This window comes from Falco peregrinus, chromosome 8, assembly GCF_023634155.1.
Source record: "Falco peregrinus isolate bFalPer1 chromosome 8, bFalPer1.pri, whole genome shotgun sequence".
NCBI classification, from domain to species: Eukaryota; Metazoa; Chordata; class Aves; order Falconiformes; family Falconidae; genus Falco; species Falco peregrinus.
In genome coordinates, this window is record NC_073728.1 from 20,932,386 (window position 1) to 20,955,843 (window position 23,458).

The following is a 23,458-nucleotide window of genomic DNA, read 5'->3' on the forward strand; positions in this document are numbered from 1 at the left end:
CGTTGTCTATGTTTCTTTGAAGTGTCACAGACACACACCAAGGCACAGCTGCCTCTCAAGCAGCTAACTGAAACTAGTTACAACCAGTATGTAAGTTCGTGGAAGAAACAAGAAACATGACACTCAGCTGATAAACGAGAGAACAGCGTGCGGATAGGTGCGACACAGAGGTGTGATGGGTGGATGCCGAACCAGACTCCATGTGTTTCCTGACCCTGGTACAAAAGAGCTGAGAGAAGAGATCCCTGAAGTTACAGTGTCAAGGAGGCAAAGCTGAGACTGTAGTTGGATCCACAAGGCTCAGAGGAACTCAGACCCTCCTTTAAGGCTTCTGCTGCAGAGTTTTGCTTGAGAAAAAAGCTCTTCTGCCTGCTTTGTTGTGACAGTTGGACAAAGCACACTGCAGTCCCTCAGAATGCTTTTCTTACTGAGAACGAGCCTCACCTTTACTCATGCCTAACAGTTAAGACTGTATCAGTTAAGATCAATACCTAATTTCTGTTATTAAGAAAATGCTTATTCACCACCACTAACGAGACACAAAATGAAACTGATATGAGAAAACACACTTTGTCCAGAACAGAGAATTACATCTGCATTGTGTAACAGCCATATTTTCACTACTTCTTCAGAAATAAATTCCCCCACAATACATAATTTGCCCTCACAAAGGTAACCTCCTCAACAGTAAAACCTTCAAGTAAAGATGAGGACACACAGTGTGGGTGGGTTTTGGTTTAAAGTGTTTCCTTCTTTTCTCCCAACATACATCTGGCATCTTTTTTCAAAGATTTGTTCAGAAAACACGGTAGTCATCACAAGAGTTTGTAATCTAAACAACCACGCTTTTAGAAAGGCCATTAATAACTTCATTTTCTAATTTTGGCAACAATGCATTTAACTGTAACAAAAAAAGTAATTCTTTTGCAAATTATCTGTTTCTGAGCTATACCTAACGTTTGCACAGATACAATTTCTTCTCAGTTCTGTTAGCCCCCCAGGGAAAGACAGATGAGATTATTAACATTAATAAATCAAGAATTTAAGAAAGTAGAGGCACTGATTTCCTAACAGAGAAAATTATATTATTTCTACTTTTTCATTCAAAGCTTGAGGAGTAAAACTGACGTACTGCATTTCACCTACAGAAATTTGATCAGAAACCTTTTGTTTCAACATTGTGAACACAACTAAAAGCTTCTGGAATTGAAATACTTAACTTGGTTTAATTCATCCATCTGCGTACTACTTACAGCAGTGGTGCTAGACCAAGAAAATTATGACCCTGTTCTTTTCAATGGGACTATATCCTCTCTCCAGCTAAATGATACATTTTCCAACATACCACAATGTGACCATGATTTGATGACAATTTAGGCAGAGGGAGGACCTACTGAAGCATCAGAGAATAAACGGCGTAGCCAACAGAAGATCAAGTCGAAAGATGTGCCATCTGACATCAGATGCCCCAAACATTCAATGGCATCTCAGACAGTCCTGTTGAGATCAGCAGATGAAAAATGCAATTGTTCAGCCTTCTTAATAAAGAAGCATCAATCCAACATGACCTCAAAAAGAAACAGTCGAGCTTAGATTTTTCCCAGTGCTCATTTCCCCTGTCCAAATATTGCCCAAGTTATTTTCCACTGTAAACAAAAGTATTTCAAAGCAGACTTAAACCCTCCAGACTTCAAAGAACTTTTGTCAGGAATCCTGTCACTAGTCTTCAAGGCTCATCAAAGACAAAAATCTTGAATTCTGTTAGGTACATCACTGCGAATCCTCATTCACAACACAATTCAACAGTAGCACACATTACGAGCAGGTGCTTGCAAAGGATTAGATCAGTTCAGGCAGATGCTACAGTAAATCCTGAAATGTATTTTGAAGTAGCAGGCAAAGACCCATTAAAAAGTGTCAAAACTCCTTTGTACTTCTCTATTTATCTGCCCCAAAGACCACAGCACAGAAGACTAACCTATGCTTCCAGGTTCTGCAAGACCGGTTACTAAAGATGATAAGGATTATAAATGTTACGGGGATTATCAACATTATCAGGAAGGTAAGAAAAAGTCATATGCATCTAATCTTTGGCTGAATAAACCAAGCAAAACATAAAAATCCCTGTCAAGCACATTGTGACGTGGATCAACAGAGCTGCTGTTTGACCTTGCCTACTGTTCAAGAGGCATGCTTGAAAAATCAGAATTCTATTATAAAAGACAAATTACTTTATTTAAAAATAAAAAATGTGCAGACGACTAGGGAAGTGTGCCATGGACCATGCACCAGTGTGAATTTCAGCATGACTGCAGCAGTCCAAATGAATCGGCTTGTACACTGAACTGTGCTACGTGCGCAACAGACTCCTTCCAGACTGAGGACACATTCCAGTCATTACTGTATGGCTACTTACTTGGCTGGGTTTTAATAGAAGAATTTTAATCAAGTTTGAGCTCATTACGCCAAGAACGAGTTAGGTTTCTCTGCAGCTACACATGTTCCATTTTAGCTTTCTCAGTGGCAAGCAAAACCTTTCCAAAAGGAAAGAGGTAAGGGGGGAGGGGGGGAAGGGCGTGTGTGAGGAGATGCTTTCTTAGCTACTGCTGTCTCCTTATATTGGCAGGTGAAACACGCAGATTAAAACCAAAGAACTTCCTTATTTTGTTCATTAGAACTTCTCCCTGAAGGTGTACACAGGCCACAGTCACTATCAGTTCAGGTCTGAATGCCCAAAGTCAGGCTCCAGAATCTGTATTTAGATACCGAAGCAATTCCCCCATGTCAAAACTGCAGTCAGAGGTGAAAACCCCCAGAGTCCCCAACATGCAGGCATTCACTGATTTTCCATCCCATGGCAGGTTTGCCTTATTACTATGCAGAAAACAAAAGCTCAGCCATACAGTATACTGAGCATAAACATGTCTGAGCATTAGTTCCTGTTGGAGCCTTAGCTTTTTGTGATTTGAGTTATGATAACTTAGTAGCTAACGTTTACCATATGAGCTAAAAGTCAGGCAAAAGAAAATACTACTACTATTCCTCATGTAAATTACAGAATCAGATGCTTCATACTACTCGAATCCTGATTTTCTGCATTCACCTTGCTTAAATATATACTATAAAAACCTAAGGTTTTCCCTGAGCCAATCAGACACCACAGGTGTTAAATTCACTTCTTTTAATAGCTCATTACACTACATTTCTGTAGATAAAAAGAAGTGTCTATCAAGTGACAATGTCGGGGAAAAAATCAGAATTCTCTCATACCCTGGCACAAAATAACAATGCTCTTCAGCTCCAGTTACACCCCATAATTGAAACATGCACCTTCCAATTTAAACCAAAATTCTAATTTCAAACCAAATACATCAGTTTTGTTGCTCTGTTGGTTAGAATTAGATTAATTATTGCTTTCTCTTGATTACCTCTTGGAGAAATGCAATGACTGAAGCTCCATTGCCAATTATCAGCATCTGCAGGGACAGATTTACTCCCTTACAACCTCAGGTTCATGGCCAAACTTGAGATAATCCTACAGGATTAGAGCTCCGTATTGGCACGCAATGCCAGTTTAACTAACTGGCCTCACCGAATCGCAGTCCTGGCCCAGGTGGATGGTGCCTGCATTGCACAGGTGCCAGTGACCCCACTGTACCTCCATGTGCAAGGTGCAGCCGCCACGCGTAACAGGGACAGGCACAAGCCCTCCCTCTCAAGAGAGGGACCAGCGCAACACCCATCCCTCCGTGCAAGCCTCGAGCACCTACACCGACCCTACCTCACTGCAATACTATGGTACACCTGAACGCAACGGCTGAGGCAAGAAAAACTCCATCTCATCAGTTACGCTGAGCACTACTCAAGCCTCAAAAAGGCATCAAGAGATCTTACTGACTTGATCCAGGTCTGGACCAGCCCTTTCAATAACTGTATGTAGAAAATATGGCTTATAAACCCACACATTCCCAAAAAGCGAAAGGAGGTGGGAACTCCCTGCCCGCAGGCAGGCAGGCACCAGGACTCCCTTTGTCGGCTGCTACTGACTGGTGTTCAGCAACAACAGCTGGGTAAACGTCAAGTAGAATGGCTGTAACTTAATTTAATCAAAAGTAGCCCAAAGAGTTATTAAGATCCAAAGCAAAATACATCAGAAAAAGCTTTCTGTTTTAACAGAATATTAAGCAGTAAGGTGCAGATTTTAAAACCCTCCCTACTTTCGCTTGTAATTCTTGAGAAGTTTGGTAGGTGGCTGTGGCTCCTTCTCGGCTAATGGCAACAACAGTGAGAACTGGGAGTAGTTCCTGCTCACAGCTATCTGAACGCCCTCCAATATGGCTCATGAAACTACCCGGGTCGCTTCCAAAAGGGAAGCTGCAGTTAAAATGAGAAAACCTTATCATAAGAAATTCAGAAAACCTCCAAGCTCCTGGATGCATTCCCTCACTCCACACTGAAATTCTTTTCCTTCCTTATAGACTGGAACTGTTAAGGGCAACATACAATTTTCACAACATATTTTTTCTTCTCTGAAGTATCAGCAATTCATTACAGTTCTGTTTTGGAATAAACACTCACTCAAAAGAAATCAAGTCAAAGGATGGAGAGTATCTTCAACTCTTTTTGAAAGCGAATCCTGTTCATCAAAGAGGGTTCCATTGAGTAAATTACATTTTTATTTAAACAAATACAAAAAATACCACAGCCTGCACTGAGCTCTGATACCCCGCTACCTCCCAAAGCTTTCTTCATTCCTCAAATTCTTTACTTTTCCACATATCTTCTACCCCAAACAAGGCACCATGTCTTTGCCATCCTTTCTTTAAAAGTAACAGCATCACATCACTAATGCCAGCTCTGAGCTTTAACAGATTGGCACAGAAATCACTGAAAGTGTTTCTGGGTAACAAACCACTAGCTGTTTCCACATACAGGCAGAATAAAATAGTGGTGTAAATAAATTCCAACTTTGCAAACTTCATTGAGCACAAATTTTCAATTCAGGGTTCCTGTTCTCAGGTAACAATGCTGCCACTGCAGATTGTACGCTTCACTCTGTTTTCAGAAAGACCCCATACACACATGGGGAGCAAATTTGGAAAGTGATAAAGCTAAATGCTATGAAACTTCTTCTACCCCTGACCTGACAGATAGATAGACCCCTGTATCCTTTTCTCCTCACACTCCCAGTACTTGCTTGCAAAGATTTTCAATGGATTAACAAAATGAAGAAATGAGAGTAACTACCACTAACTCATATTTAGATCAAATTTTACTACCAAATCACCCGTCACTAATTGTCTATTAAATGTTTTAAACCTTCAGGCACAGACCCCTGATCTCAACGTGGACATCTAGAGCCCTCCGTTTGAGCTGTATTTTCAGTCCTCTGCACTGGTTTGGTCTCAACAGTTTTTAAACTTGACCAATGGGGAGGACAGGAACACCTTAATCCCCACAATATCTAAACATAACTGAAGGTGGTCAATGGGACAGACGCTCTGTTTGAATACTGTTGGCACCACCTCTGCTTCATGCCTGGATTTAGCTTCTCAAAAGAGAAGCAAGTCACAGGACAAGGAACACCACGGACTAATTAGCACAGAGAGATTGTTCCGTACACTTGGGCTGCTAATGGAAACAGGAGCTAAACCATGGGACTGGAATTCTCAAAAAAAAAAAAAAAAAAAAAACTCCCAGAAAAATACAGGCAGTAACTGTGTCAGCAGGGGACTTGTCTGTGACACTTTTTACAGAGATACCCATCACTGCCAGCCTGTTAACAGCTATTTTAAGGTGATTCTCCTTATCTGCTACTCCATAGTTACATTTTCCAACTACCAGTCCAAAGCCATGGCCAAGTACACCACTAATCTCTGTTGCCTGGAGGCTTGGCACTTGAAGGATTATGATTTTCATTTTATTTGTTCTGCCTTATTTAGGAAACGGATTATGACAGAGGCTGGGAAAAGAAGTCAAAAGCAGCATAAGGATGAGGGGCAAGGTACTACAAAGCAAAACTGGAACTACAAAGATACCTGTTGTTCTGGAAAGGCCACTTATAACTGACTTTCTGAAAGTCACATGGAAAAATAAACCCTTTCCCCTAACAGTCCAGAGCCCAGCCTCCAAGGATTTCAAATAGGTTTTGCAGATCTCATCTTCATTAGCAGAAAGCACTTTTCTTACAAGAAGTGGTACAGTCTGCTCCAAAGTCATGTTTCAAAAATACAGTTTCCACTTCAGATGCCACTCTCTGGCTATAACCAGGAGATAACTCACATTTTTCATACTGTCAAATAGCAAGTGAAACCTGTATAATACATTTTAATTTCTCCCTTACACACTATACATTCCTTCAGATTTAAAAGAAGGAACCACATCCGTGCCAGAAACAGACTTCAACATGAAGTGATACTGTAAAACATGTATTAGGCAGTTTTATAATTAATCTACAATAAACTTATGGAAGAAATAATGTCAAAGGGATTTCCACTCAGCTCTTCTAACACGGCAGTGCCTGTTACTACATGAAATCCTCTTATAACAACATGGGGTTTAACTAAAGGAACGACAAGCGCACCATTTCACGGAACAAACTGGAGAGCAGAGGCCCCAGCCCCTCTGGCCCACAGCTGCCATGCCTGCCTCGGGCTCGCTGCCACTGCGCGGGTCCCACCACACCAGCTGGGCACAGCCCTGCCACCGCCCAGCGGGCAGCAACGGCGGTCGGGTGCCAGCCCAGGCAGGCAGGACAAGCGAGCAAGGGCAGCTGCAACAAAGCAGAGGTGACCCTGCAGTCCCTGGCTACCTGCAAAGAAAGAATAACTGCCCGTCCCTGCTGCCCCCATACCGCAATCTTGCTCTCACACCACAGCCCGCACACACCATGGCCCTGGCCCACCACCGCTGCCCCAGCTCTGGCCACAGAACAGGCTGTGACGAAGTGGATGCTGGCACTGACCATACAGGTGAGTTAGCGCTGTGGTTCTGTGGACACGCTCACTCTGCAGGCTCAAGTAAGCAAGCACATGACAGAAATCAGGAATTCCTGCCTCCTGCACCTGGGCTGCTGGCTATTCATGCCACAGAAAACCTCTGAATTCAAATTTGAACTTCTTCACATTTGCAGGTCTCTGTACCCCCACTACACATGCCATCTCCATTGGAAGTTCATGGAAAACAAAAGGAGTATCACATCATCTACCAGCTGCATGTTACATGTTTTAGAAAACAAACATGGAAGTCATCAAAATATGGAAACAGTTGCTCAGACTTTTTTCCTTCTCCAAAAAAGCCATCTGAAAGCGCAGTGCTCCCAGTCAGTATTTGAAGGTACTACTTGTTAGAGGTAACAACCGTAACAGGCATATACTGTTCACCAACATACCAAACGCCATTTAAAAAACCCTACAGTTTTAATACAGTGCAAAACAAATATTTGGGTTGAAATGTCATTCCCGTTTCCTTCACTGAAAGAAGTGCATCTATTTCATTTATGACCATAATTAAACCATTAAAAGGCATGAAAGAAGTACAGTAAGAGGGACAGACATTCCACAGTGGAATCTATGAGCAATACAACATGCTACAGCAACTAATCCCACAGTCCCACAGTGCATCCCATTTATGAGACTCCTCCTGCTCCTTCTCTTCCAGATGCTTAACCGCCTTCTCCCTCTGAACTCAGGGGGAAAACAAGACAGGTACAAATCTCCTGCACTAGATACACAACCACAGAAATGGTAATACGTGACTTTGGCAGATTCACCATCTGAGCAAAAGTAGTTCATCGCATTCAACTAAAACTTGCCAGCCAGAGCCCCAGTGAAAAGCGCGCTCCCACCACGCTCTGAGCTAAGCTGTGCCCTCACAGCTGCCAACACAAGCCCATGGCACCACAGAGACACAGCCTGCAGGAACAAGCTAAAGAACTCCACACGTGTAGGAAAGGCACGTAGCTTCCTGAAACGTAATCCCTAATAAACGTTTCCGAGAATGAGTACACAAATAGCCAGCAAACACACACTTCAACAGTCGACCAAGTCATTTGCATGCTAAAGCACCGTTCAAATTATTCTTTCAGTCTTAAAGCCATCACAGCCCTGGGTTAAATGCCTATAACAGGATCCACAGTTTGAGTAAGGCTTTTCTTCAAGCCATGAACTTAATGACAAAGGCAGATGTGTCACTGGGTACATGTACTGACACACAGTCCCTCCGCTGCTTCAAATTAACTGAAAACACAGGCATTCAAACCACTTGGGAGAACATCACTCCGATAAGGTACTGTCTTAGGAGAATCAAGTCATACAAATGCCCATGCAATTGGGACACTTATGGAGTCTTTTTACATTCCATGAAGACATCAAAATAGTGATCAAATACATGAACAGAAATATATCATATATTCACAAGAAACTTTTCCACATTTGTGGAAGAAGTAGCAATTATATTTTACCATGAGCAGGCATGTACAAACTGAGAATTTCAACCAGCCTGCAAAACCTAAGAACAAGATTCTTCTGTTTGCAAAATAGCTTGAATTTGAGACTATGCCAAAAACCCCACAGCATTCTCTTCCACTATATACCACTCCCCCTCCACATGCACACATGCTTAATTTTTACATGCCTCCCCTCACACGTACTTTTTTTTTTTTTTTTCCATTTTTCACCACTGCCTACATTCTCACTTGAGCAGAACCTGGAATTAATTGTTTTCAAGTAATTTTAACACCCTGTGTTCCTGTAGGCTGAGAGTTGTGCCAACGGTATTGCAGCTATTACTAGGACTGCATCTGATCTGAAAACAACAAAAGTATTCTTCTACTATAGGCAGGAACATAGCTTGGCTAGGAAGAGGGAAGAAACCTACTTCTTCAGCAATATTCTGGGGCCATACCACATAATTATCAAACATTCCTCTAGCAGAAAAATAAGTTGAATAGATGAAAAGTTTACAGGGGCTTGCATAATTATGCCGTATTTGTAAGTAGCAGCTACAGGAGTTGGCTATATAAGAAAAAATACCAAATTTATTTCAGCATATTTGGCCAAGAAAATACTGTGGGTTTCACTTAAGGTTTTTTTCACACTAAACAAACATAGATAATTAGACATGAGCTGTGATCTCTTTTCACACACTCCGCTAGACATTGCTAAGGTCTAAGAGCCAGCAGGTTTAACCACTGTGCAGCTTCAGTAGCACCAATGACAAAGTGCAAGGGTAAGCAATCTTTGTAACTCTCTTGTAAGAGTGACGTGAAAAGAGCTATGAGAAAAGAGGACACAGAAAATTCAGCTACCCACAATGATAATGTGCCTGCTGCTATCAGCAACAGCTGGCTGCCACTTCTGAGCACTTCCAGGATAAACATGAATTTCCCTCAGACCTTTGACCCAGGCATGTGCTGCTGAGCAAACAACCTCAGGCATTACAGGGGTGAGTTGTTCCCAGCATATATGCAATCCTGTTTTGCTTTGTTTTTTAAAGATATATTTAATAGACCTGCTTTTGAGGACAGTAACAATGCCCACTGAAAACTGCAGATGCTAAGCACATTTAGCTCCATTTGGAAAACTGTCATCTTCACTAAATAGGAAACGACACTCAAGTCTCTGTAAGAAAGTCTGTTGTTCTGTGAACACTATCAACAGACAACAACAATGCTGATCATTCGTATTTGCTAATCCTTATTTCTTAAAAGATCTCCAAAGTCCTTGAAAGTAGAAAACAAATGCGAAGAATACAGTGGTAAAGTAACCTAGAAGCAACCTAGCTGCCAGTGAAATCCAGTGCAGGATCTGTACGTGTTACCCTGGAGGGCCTCCAGTACACTTTTATGCTGTAGACAGCATCTGGACAGGGAGCATCCCACGAACGCCTCTTGCTTTTATTCTTGATACTGCAGAACTTCTCCCTTCCAAACACAGCCAAAACACCTTCCCGCACATTAGTACAACTGCTTAAAGGAAATCAGTATTAGGAAATTACATATTTTTGGATACAAGGATGTAAGAGGAAATGAGAAAAACAGCCAATGCTCCAACAGGAGCCAAAAACAGTCAGTCCATACTAGCAAATACTCCAAAAATCACAATGCAAGAACGAGTACTTTTTGCTGCCGTTTTCATACAAAAGTCTAATCTCAGGTACTTCACGGCAGAACACATTTGGCCCGCTCTTTAAACTAAACCAACAAAACTGCAATTCTCTTTTCCAAAGCAACAGTTGTGGAATTCTCAAAATAGTCTTAGAAAATGCGATATTCACGATACCTTAAAAGCAAAGGAAGTGCATTTTCCCAAGAATAAAATATATCTTATGCTAAGATTGCAAAATGAGCTTTATTAACCTATGGTTTGGTTCATTTACTTTTAATACACCAAATAATTCCCTTAAAAATGGAAGTGAGACTTTTTTTCCACATTCACATAGCTTTTCTAGGCTATATTCTTCTGCTATTACTTTCAAAGCAGCAACTTGCTTACATATATCACAATCAACAATATCCAATGCTAATAAATGAATTATTCAATTTTCCAGACCATCCTGTATAGTTCTCTCTTCAAATATTCTTATGCCTCTTATTGTACCTACCCTTGTTAAATACCACTGAGGTGTTAATTTTCCAGCTCAAGTTTCACAGTACAGACCACCATCTGCTCATTCAATAATATGGATTTTTGCGTACTTGTTTTTAAATAGCCATTTGCCCAACACCCTACCTCATTCTTGACCTTTCTGCAGAGTGTGTCCCCAAAACATGCCATTTTTACAGTTTGGCTAGAATGATTCATCCAGCCCCAGGCTACTTCTGAAACACTGAACAACAGCTGATTTTGAACAGCAGTTCTTCTGAAAATGGATGAGGTCTCTCCTATGAAAACTTACCAGATTGCATTCCTTACAAAACTGAGTTACTCTGGCACACGGAAAAGGGTTTGAGTAGTTTTAGCAGAGGAGAAAAGAATGGCCCCTGCCCATGCCCTGCCAGGCAACCCAATTGTGGAGAACCCAGACAGCAACAAATTAGATCAGTAAACCATTCCTCTCTGCTTGTTATCCTTTTAGACAAAAACATTGAGACATGAAGCCAACCTACCTGTCCTGCCTCTGCTTACGTTTTTCGTTGTTATTTACAAATTAACATTAGCAGCATTAGCAACATATACTACACAGAAAACTGCATTTATCTTAGCAAGCATCGTAATAGTGATTTTGTGCTTCTCTTCATTTCTATTTTACCGTTAAGTAAATAAGATAATTTGGATGAAAGAGCATACACAACTGCAGAATATTTATTAAAGGGCAGTCAATATAAAGAGACTTCTCAGAAACTTAAAAAAACAAAATGTTTAATTAAATAGAAACACTTAATTTGACAGTCACACCACGAAGATTTACATTTCTCTTGCACAGTTACAGATCAGATCCATCAAATAGTCCCGATGCAGACTGATGGGGTTAGCCAGTATTTCTGAAGAAGATAAAACACACACCACTATTTCCTGCCAGAGTACAAGCCACTTTTCTACTAGATTGTAACAAAACAAGGGATTAATTCTGACTCTGCACAGGTGAATGGCATTTTCAACAGCGGACAGTGCAGTACCTGAAGCTCCACACCTGGATGAAGATGTATCCATACCTGATGGTAGCACTGCCTTACAGTTTATTCTTTAAGTATATGCCAGCTTAAAGAGTCTTATTCACCATCAAAGTAGCCACGCACAAGAGTGAAACTCATACAGAAATTGTAGCATATCTTCCCTTAATAATTCCAATGCAGCTGTGCCTCTGTGCCCAATACTACAGGCACGTATCTGTCTGCACACACCTGTCTGAAAGCTCTTCACTGCTCTCAAGACCTCAGAAAATTTGGAAAACAAAAACAGAAACCGAAGGAAAACTATGTCCTCAATAAAAACGCTAAATTTTAAGATTCTAACTCATAAATAATGTTAACGATACAGTGGTCCCTTTAGTGTCCCTGTTGCAGAAGGACTGCTAGCACATCTGTTCAAAATCCTGCTGCTTTGGAAGAGAGCAGCACACAGAAAGCAGGCCTTATGTGGTGTATGAGATACTTGAACGGTTCACTCAACACCTCTGCACCTTGATCAATATTCAGTCTCCCTCACTTTCTACCCTTCTGTAGCTGATGGGGTCACATTTTAAGTCTAAAGAGCACTATAAATTTTCTTGTGCCAGTCAGTCCATAGTATCAGGACAGCAATGAGCTTCACACAGCTGTCTGCCAGCTGAAGCTTTCGGGATGCCAGCGACAGAGAGCCTCGATTCTTCGCTCAGCTTCAGCCCACACTGCTGAGAACCAGGGCAGAGCACACACACAGCAGACTCACCCCACTCAGCACCCTACCCCTCACTGCACGAAGGGAACTGCAGAAAACGCTTCTCCAGCTCCCTCCCACCTCAGGTTTTCGATGGCAAGTGTTTATGCTCTTCAAACACATTTTAGCCCATCCAACTTTGAACTACAGTTCTCAAATCCAACTACAGGTCAGACTAAGAGGGTGTAAGATGACTTCTACTTCCTCAATATTTAGAGCAAACACTGACTACAAGTCCTTTTCACAATGGAACACCTCGCAGTTTCATTGAAGGCTTTATGTCAGACATATACACGGACATGTCCACTTTGCCCATCTGCGTGTGTCTGCATCAGCTTAGTTCAAAAAGCAAGAGAATAGGTGCTGGTCTTTCCAGCTGTGAGCCCTCCACCCAACACTTTTCTGCCCAGCCTTCAGGTGTCATTAAGCAGAGTTGTCAGGACCCACAGCCCGTGCTGAAGAACGCAACTTGTAAGAAGAATGCTTTTCCTTTGTCCTTAACTCATACTTTATGCAGTTCACTAGTTTTCATTCACTTCAGTAATGAGAAAAAAGCCTTTCTCCTCCTTCCTGAGATCAAGGTCCGTCCTTGCCTGCATTGTGTTATTTTGTTCCAGTTACACTGTTTTAACCTTGCTAGTTTTAGAGAATGCAAGATTAAGTTTTTGAACTATTTCCAAGATGTGTCTAATACTTTGAGCTCACTGGGCTTGCATATGCTGTGTTCATCAGGGTTGATTTACACCCTAATATTTAAGAACTACCTGGTATAAATTCCATCCTTTTACAGGGATGAGTACAACAGACTTGGACTAGATGAATTCAAAGCCATTTTGGTTAATTGAGCCATCACTTATACTTTAATGTTCCTGGAATGGCTTGGTAGGTCCATGTTTTACACAGAATAGCAGCTTACAGAATACCCTTCTCTTTCCAAATGCACAGCCTGAAGAGAGAAGAATTTATGCCTCCATGAATTTCCATTCATATCTATTGAGACATTTAAAAATAAGAAAGCATAAGCCAAAATGCTTCTCAACTTGTCATCACCTCTACCCTGGAAATGTAAATGCAAAGACATGGTACCTCTTACATTAGAAACTGATTTAGCGATGAGACTCGGCATAGGTAAAAACAAAAAGCTATGAAACCAAGGAGCTGTATCAAGTACAAGCATCTTCCAGTAAAAGCATAACAATTTTATGAGCTGTAATTGAAGCTGATAGCCTAGGCTGCTTCTCAAAGCTGGAGTCTGCACATAAGGCCATTTATCATCACTGCTGACAAAAGACATATGCTACACTCCTTACTCATCGAAAGCTCCCACTAGCATAGCAATTACTTTTCTTATGCTGGTGTTATTAACAAAATTAACACATCTACCACAGCATGATTTAAGATTCTTATGAACTTACAGGTGACCATAGAAAAAAAGTTACCTGAAAAGCATAAGACCTCTTGGAAAACAAGTTTCTCAAGAGGATGGAGGACTGGGACAAGAGGTTTGCGACTTACTGTGTGGGAAGGATAGCTTTACACTATGAACATCTGTCACACCAGTTGATGCTACAGTGAAGCTGAACCTGTGAACCCACACAGCCAACAGCACTGTACTGTAGCATATCTTTCCTGCCTTTTTACAGCCACCTGCACTAAACTGTCCTAGCAGATGCATGTTTTTGCTGTACAACCTGTGACTTCACTAGTGCTTTGCAGGGTGTGCTCTTTTTCTACACTGATGGAAGTGGTTACACTAGTGCAACTTCCTAGTCCATATCTGAGCTGATGATGAGCTCCATTTCATCCTTCTTGCCTTAGCAGAGTTCTGCAGGATGAAGCACACAATTCTTTCCTGTTCCTTTGAGGAAAACAAAAAAAAAACCCCAAAACCATCCAAAGATAAAGATGTTGACTTTTTCCACCTGCAAGAATGGGAGTCAGTGACAATTAGGTGAGAGAGTTTCCAATCTTTTGTATACCTGACCTGTAAACCTGTCAGCTGTGTCTCTGCCGCAGATAACCCACAGCACAACTCAGACTTAGCATTGGGAAAAAGCTTGCCTTCTGCAGTTTGACTCCACCTATAGCAATTCCATAATCTTCCCTCTCATGCAACGTGAATTTATCTTCTCACTTCTTTCACCCATAGTATTAGTATGATGGATCTACTTTTCAAAAATCTTAAACTACTCCTCCCTCCTCATTCCCAACTTCATTTGATCCTGACCTTTGCCACAGGACATCTATCTTGAACATAGACAAACTCCTCTACTATCACAAACTGAGAAAGCAATCAAGCATGCTAAGCAGGTTATCCAAGAATAGCTTGCATAAACAAAAACAGGCACTCAAGGGGCGGGGGGGTGGAAAGCTAAGTGCAATGAGACGGTAAGGACAGTCTTAAAAAAAAAAGAAAAGTAATAATAAATCCTTAGTTGGTGCTTTTGTCAATTAGACAAAAAGACCAGCATTATTATTAAATCCCGAAGATGTACATATGCACTTTATTCATTCAGTCTACCTGAACCTTGAATTACACTACACCACCCCTGCAAGCAGAAATTGTCATTTTCCACTGCAGACCAGCATAATCCAGCTCTTTTGTTGCTGGAGCAGTGTCTAAGAGCACAAGCCCTCAGTCGACACAGAAATACTGGCTAAATGCCACTGAGGATGCACTGCAGCAGCCCAGCAATGTCAGCAGACGAGCAATGTCAGCAGCCTGGCTGACCTAAGGCAACTCTGTGGCATATTGATACAACAGCTCACAGCAGAGATATGCAGTATCAGCAAAACCTGTCACAACTAAAAATTTCAGTAGATACTGCAATTTTTAGGACTTTACTGCTGCTAATGGTCAGCACAGTCCTGACGTAAAGCGCCCATCCACAGCTTTCAACCACACAGCTTTTCAGCTGATGAGAAGACCTTGAATGTTGATTACTACACTCTCATTCTTTTTTGCCTGAAATAGTAACAAGATGCCTATGTGAATTCAGCCCCATACTTCTGCTGAAAATAATATCAGAATTACTTGCAAGTAAAGTTATACACAAAGTCAGATATTCTTGGGGTTTGTGTTCTAATTCAAGGTATTTGCTTAAATCATTGTGAATTACAAGCAAAAAGGACTGGAATGGACCTGCCGGACAACTTACATGGAGTATGTACACATATGTATCAGTTTTATATATATATTCTATATATATAAAATTACGCATATGTACAGTACTCACTATAGTGAGTAGCTAGTAATATTTATTATCATATTTATCATACCTAGTAGTTTTTATATATATATATACACACATACACATAGTGTGCAAGTGTAGTCCCCATTTACAGATGCTAGATATGCTTGCATCCTCCATCATAGGATTACTTACACTTTAACCACACTCCTATAGCCGTGCTGTCCCTGAGTCTTGGGCCCCTCCAAGTTACAAACCTTCTTCCAGTCTGCAGACAAAACACACTGCTGTTGTGCCACCATTTCGTTGCAGAACTAGAAATCCGTTATTTTCATCATATTGACAGAATAAAAACAGAACAATCTTACAGAGTAACAAGCCCAGCTCTCTTAGAGCTCCGTTAGCCTCTTCTGCTACCTGATTCACTGTGCTTGACAATAAATCAGAACCGTACACATAAATCCAGGCAGGCTGCCCTAGTACCTCCAAAGTTAATGCTCCCTCAATGCACATAAAGATTGCATTTGGCTTCTTTCACACCTGCATGCCATTAGCAGTCCACTTTCAGTCACTGTGAATTAATAAAGGTTTTTTCTTCTCTCCAACTGACAAACATTCCAACTTTTCTCACCTGAAGACATTCACAAAGAAAAATGAAATCCTGCTACTAGTCCACAGTACCACTTACAATTGAAGTTAAAGCAGCTGAACAGTCATCTACCCATACTATTGGGAATTAAGTAATTTCCTCATTAGCAAACATGGCATTAGTAGCTAACACTAACAAATGAAAAGACTGCCATTCAAAGCCAACATGCAATCTACAGTATCCTGTGACTAAGAAAAAAGGTGATCAAAAGCAAATACCATGTTTAACCAAAGGCTTCAGCTGTACGTTTATTTGTCACACTTCCTAGACATTCTCCACCTCTGTCTTTAACACTGAATCATCCAGTGTGAGGAAGGGGGAACCATTTCACTTAAGAACCACTTAAGTGAGGCAAGAGAAAAATTACACATCATTTATTTTGTTTTACCAAGTCTTGCTCCAAGCCACAGACTAAAAGAACCCTTGCACAGAATTTGCATATTTTGCTTTCCCTCTTTTGCTTCTTTTTCCAAGGATTGACTGATCTTGCATGTCTGTTACAATCCACTTCTAATTTTGTAAAATTAGAGAGGTGAGGGAATGCTCAGGTTGGCAGGGTTTTTTTTGAATGGGGGGTCCCTGCCAGATGAGAGGTGTGCTCGGGTTGGCAGGGTTTTTTTGAATGGGGGGTCCCTGCCAGATGAGAACCCAAGTGTCACTTTTAATTAAGTTTCAATTATGAAATCGGGTTTGTGTATTTTTGGCAACTACTTAACAGTGTTCACACTCAAACTGTAACTGAGCTTTGAAGCTGGTATCCATTTGAGAAGAGGGAGTAAATTAAATACTTTATCTGACTAAGATAGCTGCACATAAAACAACTTTTGCGGTAGAGGTATGACACAGACAAAAACGCAGTGGGGAATGCAGAGGTATTGCACCCCTGAAAACAAACTACTAAAATTCCTGCTGTTACAGATAACGGGCAGCATACAGGCATTAGACATACTCATTTCTCAGGAGACCACAGTACAACATCCATTCCCACAACTTTTCACCTTCACCAAGTATCTGCACAGCAGACACCATTTTTTCCACCTATAAAGAGTCAAGCTATTCAGAAACTGCTTCTGTGGAACAGATTACACAAATCATTCAGTATTAGTTCAATGTTGTTCATCTAATAGACACATGCAGCCTAGCATGAGAGGCTTCACTTCAAGTTTCCCCACCCCAACTCCCATCTGTTTCATGGGACAGAACTCAGAGCAAGCTGAACCCATTTCCATCCCTATGAAAGATAGTTAGTTAACAGTTCAACGCGTTTCATGTCTCATTCTCTTACAGCCACACATTCCTCTCAGACGGAAAAATTATGCTCAAAGCGACTACAACATGCTTGCGTGATGTAAAAGGTTTTTCATTCCATGAGTACTACCCAGGGCAGCACTCAAATTCTTTATGCTAAAACTCACGAATAGAGTTTAAAATGGCGAAGACATCTCGTACTCAGAAACGTATACATCACCATAAAATGCAGTCTGGTTTGGCCTCTGTTAGAGATACTTGCTGCTCATGAAAGCCTGGATTCAGAAAGCCATGTCAAGGCAGACAGCATCTGGCTCTGCTCTGTCCCCAGATTTGGATAGCCTGAGGAAGCACTTACTATACATACAATACAGAACTTTCATGCTAATAATCTCTGAAGCATTTCAGCCCAAAATTGCAGACCGGCTTGAATACTGTGACCGCTCTTGTGTTTCTACTGATTTCCCAGTAACTGGCTTTCTGTCTCTGCATATTCTGCCACACTCACCCAACCAGTGACAATACAACGGGAAGCTAACCAGCTTCAGGGGATGCTGTCTTAGCAAACTAAAACAAGACCGATGCAAGAGTAATCCTGTCAAGAATTAAGATAAAGAACTCCGAAAAGGAGCTCACAGGTTTGTATTTTGTTCTGCGGGATACCATGGGTCGTTTTGTCTACTCGATGGCAGGCGGAACGTGTGCATTTATGATTTATGCTCTTTACATGGTGCAGCTTCTATGAAATCACACAAAACGCAAGCATGGGCAAAATGGGCCCACGGGACTTGTAAGTTTGCCAGCTAACTTTCTGAAGGATAACATTTCTTTCCAGCCTCCTTCTCCCATTAACTCTGGACGGATTATGGGCCTATCTTCCCTTGAATTAAAGCTGTTTGGGGAAGGAACGTTTATTTAATAGCAATACCTTACGTAAAACAGGCTCCATCTAGCACTGCTGGACAGGGTGGGGCGAAGCACGGCTCAGACACGGTCGCGAAGAGGCAAGGATCCTGACAGGAGCCCTGCTTTGCTTCCCAAGGGACGTTCCCAGCGTTCACCTACCTACACGCCACCAACATCGACTTGTTTTTCCCGATTTCCTCGCACCACCTCCCGCCCGCGCTGCCGGGCAGGTTCCGCCTCGAGCAGCGCAGCCCCGCGTTACCCGGGGCGGGGGGGCACGGGGAGAGCAACCCCCAGAGCCCGGGCACGCACCGGGGCTGCCCTGGGGCACCGGCGGAGCCCCCCCGCGCCCCCGGGGCACGGGCGCGGCGGCCGAGGCGGGAGGGTGCCCCAGCCGCGGCTGTCGCTCGCTGCCCCCCGCAGGCCACCGAGCAGGGCGCGGCAGCACCCCGCTCCCCCGCACGTCCTGCGGGCGGCCTGCGGCTCCGCAGCACCCCGCGGGCCGCGGCAGGTGCCGCCCCGTCCCTCCGAGGGCCCCCCGACCCCTCCCCGCGGGGCAGCTCGCCGCCCGGCCCCGCTCCCCGCCGCCAGGTGCGGGCCGGCGGCCCCAGCCCGCGTCCCGCGGCGGCGGAAGGGAGGAGAGTCCCCGCGGGCGGCTCGGGACGGCGCCAGGCGGGGCGCGGGAGCACTTACAGCCGTTTCTCCTGCGGCTGCAGCTGCCGGTGCATGGCCAGGGAGAAGCCGAAGAGGCTGCCCACCTCCCCGCCCCAGCTGATCACGTTGTCCGTGTCCAGGTTGAAGGCGCCGGCCAGCCCGGGCAGGAGGGGCAGGTAGAGGAGCAGCGCGGCCGCCATCTGCTCTCGCCGGCCACGGGAACCCGCCGCCGCTCCCCGCGCTGAGGGTGCCCGTTGTGCCGCGCCCGCCCCGCGCGCCGTGACGGAGCCCGCCCCGCCCCGCCCTCCGCGGGCTGCCCGGCCCCCGAGCGGCGGCGCCCCGCCGAGGAGCCCCGGCGCCCACGCCGCGGGGGCGGCACAAAATGCCCCCGGGGCGCGGCCGCTTTCCCCCGGGAAGGGCCGCCGAGGGCGCCGCCCCGCCCGGGGGTCGCCGACCGCCTCCCGCGGCCCGCGGGGGAAAGCCCGCCTCGCGTGGCTTCGCGCTGCCCTCAGGCAAGGCCGGTAGGCGCAGCCGTGCGGGGGCGGGCCGCGGCCGCAGGTGAGGGCCGGGTCCAGCCCGCGGCACCGGGAGCGGGGGCACGGCCAGAGGAGCGGTGGGCACAGGGCACAGGTGCTTCGCGTACGCGTTCCCAAACACCGCATCCAGGAGAAAAAGGAAAAAAAGTGCGTGCGTGTCTCTGTTTTGCAGAGTCTTCAGACAGCACACAAGGACAGAGGCTCTGGTCTACATAAGTCTTCTCCAGCGCCTCCCTCCAGCATCTCCTGTCTCTGGCCAGATCGGAGAATTTCTTACCCCTACCTTTTAATTGTTTGGAAACAATGTGTGGGTTTGGATCCCAGATCATTTTATCTCACGCATCCACCCGTAACTCCAAAAGAGTATTTGCAAGCATGCCTTAACACACACCGTCCACCCCAGAGAGAGGTTTTGCTGTCTGTAACAGGGTCTTGGTTTAGTGCTCTGGTTTAGGGAAGCGGATGCGAGGTTTTTAAAACCACGTGAATGCCAAGTAGCATGGCGAGACTCTGTTCTTTCCTACCAATACCCAGGATATGAAGAGAGAAGCTTTGCTTCTCACACAGATTCCAGAGTAAGTGAGAAAAGAGCAATCCAGACAGCACTCAAATATGTTGATACTCGAAATAACTGCTGCTGGAACAATACTCTGCTCCCATGGAGTTAATCCAGGCTACTTTCTCCAGAGTAATTACTCTAGGATAGCTCCGTGTATAGACAAGTCTTTGGCTCAAGTCCAAAACACCCTTGATCAAAAGCAAGGGGAAAATGCACCAGAAACGTGCATCTAATGTGGAAACAAAACATTTTGTTAAATTAAACTCCCAGATATTTATTGCTAAGAGTCCTTTCCCTGCTTGCTCTTCATGCCCAACTCGTTCAAAGTCTTAATCCAGTGTTCAATCATTTCACAGTCACTGCCACAGCAGAAAACTGTACTGGCATAAACAGTTTCACTAAAGGACCCATAAGAGGGAGCAGTCCCAGACTAATTACAAGTAGGCTTACTACAATCCACATTTCACAGTTATTAGTAAAGATTTGAAAACAAGTCTTTTAAAACAGCTTCGAGGTCTGTACCAAACTCTTAGCAGTTTGCCCTTCAGGACCATTTAAATTTGCGTGCTTATAATACTCCCATAATAACTATAGTTACTTTTTAAGTCATGCTTGTACTCAACAACTTGTGTAAGGAGTCACAGAAATACTTTCATCCAGAGCCATCAGAATGATACCGGTGCATTAGGTTCATGTGATTTCTCCCTCCCTCCAGCCAGCACTGCCTGGGCATGCTGTACCTGTTTGTTGTTATCCACAGAGGCTGCTGAAGGGAGAGTTTTCTCATCTCCAGATGCAGTAACAAGCATTCCAAGACATAGTTATATTAAAACCTGTCTCAAGTGACCACAGCAGGAACAACAAAAATAGACCGTATACAGGGTGGAGCAGAACTGCACACAAACAGCTTAGAGTTACCTTGGATGGTCTCTCATCATTTTGTACTATTTTCATTTGGTCTGGATGAGGAGAGAAAAAAAAAAAAGGTTTTTTTAAAAAAAAAAGTCAGTTTCCTTCCTTTGCTCTTCCTCCAAAACAAACACACTGTGGGTTATCTATAACTAACACATACTTCAGGAATTCCTCTTTTGTACCATTCCCTGTATAAAAAGGGACCAAGATTAGGTACGATGACCAATTAAGCGTGAGCACTCTGCTATGCATAATAACGAGGCTATTCCAAGAAAGGCAATGGCCAGATGAAAGCTGTCTCTCTCTGCTATTGCAGAGTTTTCAAGCTGTATGCTTATTAAAGGTGGGTTGATACTCAGCCAAAGGGCTACAACGTGTTTGCCTCCTGTGTCTACATACTGAGCAAGCCTTACTACTGCCAGCAGTACTTTCCTCCTCCATACAACCATATAGTTAATTACACTGGGGGGGGGGGGGCGCGCGGGGGGCAGGAATTTCTCGAGAACAGAAAACGTGGGATGGAAAAGCTAGAGCTTGGCAAGACATTTTAGGCTTTCTTTAGAAGTAAGGCAAGGCACAATGCTTTACATTTCTGAACTTTTATCATTTATATGAACAAAACATACTACACAAAGAAATAACATGCAACTTGTGGATACTCAGCTGTGCGGCTTTAATGCAGCACATCAAATGGTCCTGAAAAGTTGGAAGTATGTAAACCTCCTTCCCATTTCATTTAAAAAAAAAAAGGCTTGATTTTATATTTGATGTAATTCCAGATTGAAAAAATTATACAGGCCAAAAAGGTTTGGTTCACTGTGCAAATTCTAAAACTACAGAGCTCTTTCAGTTCAGAAACATAAGCTCGTTCTAAGTGTCAGTAGCCTGGATCAACCTTCTGGATGGTTTCTCCTAAACACAATACACATACCATTTTTAGAACTGCATGTCCTCCAAATTATTTACATTTATAGAACGGATGCATTTCAACAGCTACAATAAACAGTTGAATTTTTACACAGCCAGGCTATCAGACTATTTTTGCAGTATATCCTCTATGGCCGTTCTTATATCCTCTTATCTCTTTCTAGGGCTAGCAAACAGCAGCACAGGAGATAAAGGTGCTTACAGTGGTGAGGGAGACAAACTGGTCAACACCATGTAAGCAAAATGTTTTCCTCCAAACAGTCTAGAAACCAGAGCATTAAAATAGTTTTATTTACGTGCTTGGTATTTTGAATTATACAGAACTGACACTTATTTATATATTTTTATATATGTATTTATATAATTTATAACTGAATGAAGAATGCCTCAATCTCTCATGCTCTCTAGTATCTTTTCAGAAAGATTTCCAAGATATAGCTTTTTTAGTTGATACTACATTTAAATCAGATTAACTACGGTTGCAGATTAAGATGTTGGTATGTTCTTGTAACTTTCTCATTCTGCCATTCTTTACTGGCTTGCCAAATAAAAATATTCTACCTCTGTAGACAAATTGTTTGGAATTTGACATGATACTCCATAAAGACAGGTTTAAAGTCTTTAAGTCTGAGTTTTTAACATTTAGTGTCATGGCTTTAACTTCATTTTTCTATACAATATACAAAGTAATAGAATTTTATTACAAAGCAATATACAAATAAAAACATGAGCTGAAAAAATGTTTCAGTCCAGACTCAGACTTTTCCATGAACACTGCAACCACTGTTATATAGCAGTTCTTTAGGTCTTTTACATTGGGAGAATATTTTTCCACCCAAGTTGTTGGGTACATTCCTTAAGTAGTTTCAGAATGACCAGGCTGAACTGTTTGGAGAGTAAACATCTTTGTAAACATACTTGGAGGCACTTTATGAGCGTAGCTAGGGAGAGATCAGACAAATGCTGGTGACAAATGGGAACCAAACACCCATAGTTTGGACTGCTGTGGAAAAAATTAAGGGCGTTCCTTCAAAATTACTGATAACTAAGACCTAAAACTGCAGTAATTTTGAATGTATGCCTGTATCTGATACACTAGTTGCATACACCACTATGTAAGGTTCCCCCGAGTAAGGGCAGCCTAAGCTTAAAACATCATTATAACACATCATAGGCCCCTTTGCAGCGCCGTTTTGTAGCTCTCAGCCAGACATATATGTCCCCAAATCTCTTACATCACCACAGGTGAAATCTGTAGCACTGACTGTTTCCTAGATTTATCTATACTATGCATGCCTCTTGATCTACAACGTGTCTTGCATGTGAAACTTTGCTTGTCCTGTACCACTGTTCATCAGGGCAGAGAAACAGCCTGACACCAGATGCAAACTTTTGGGCAGTTCTAGCCAAGTCTCCCTCAATATCTGTCTATATATGCATCTTCCAGACAATTTGGGACAAAGCAGCCAACCATTGCTCTTAGGCTAGAAGAGGAGATTAAAAAATGTAAGCAAGGTATT

General features: G+C 43.0%; 1 protein-coding gene across 5 annotated transcripts in view; it reads right to left on the reverse strand.

Annotated features, from left to right (window-relative positions):
* The window catches only part of ITGA6 (integrin subunit alpha 6), a 47,413-nt gene extending 26,377 nt beyond the window's left edge, over nucleotides 1-21,036 (reverse strand). The window contains exon 1 of one of the 5 annotated variants that reach the window (XM_055812910.1): nucleotides 21,018-21,036. In XM_055812910.1, the coding sequence (XP_055668885.1) occupies nucleotides 21,018-21,034 (17 nt within the window). In that variant the 5' untranslated portion in view covers nucleotides 21,035-21,036. Of the gene's footprint in view, nucleotides 1-18,372; nucleotides 18,392-19,043; nucleotides 19,274-21,017 lie in introns of those variants that run through there. The other 4 variants (XM_055812913.1, XM_055812908.1, XM_055812912.1 and 1 more) reach the window with 4 other exon arrangements.
* Nucleotides 21,037-23,458: the final 2,422 nt, after the last annotated feature.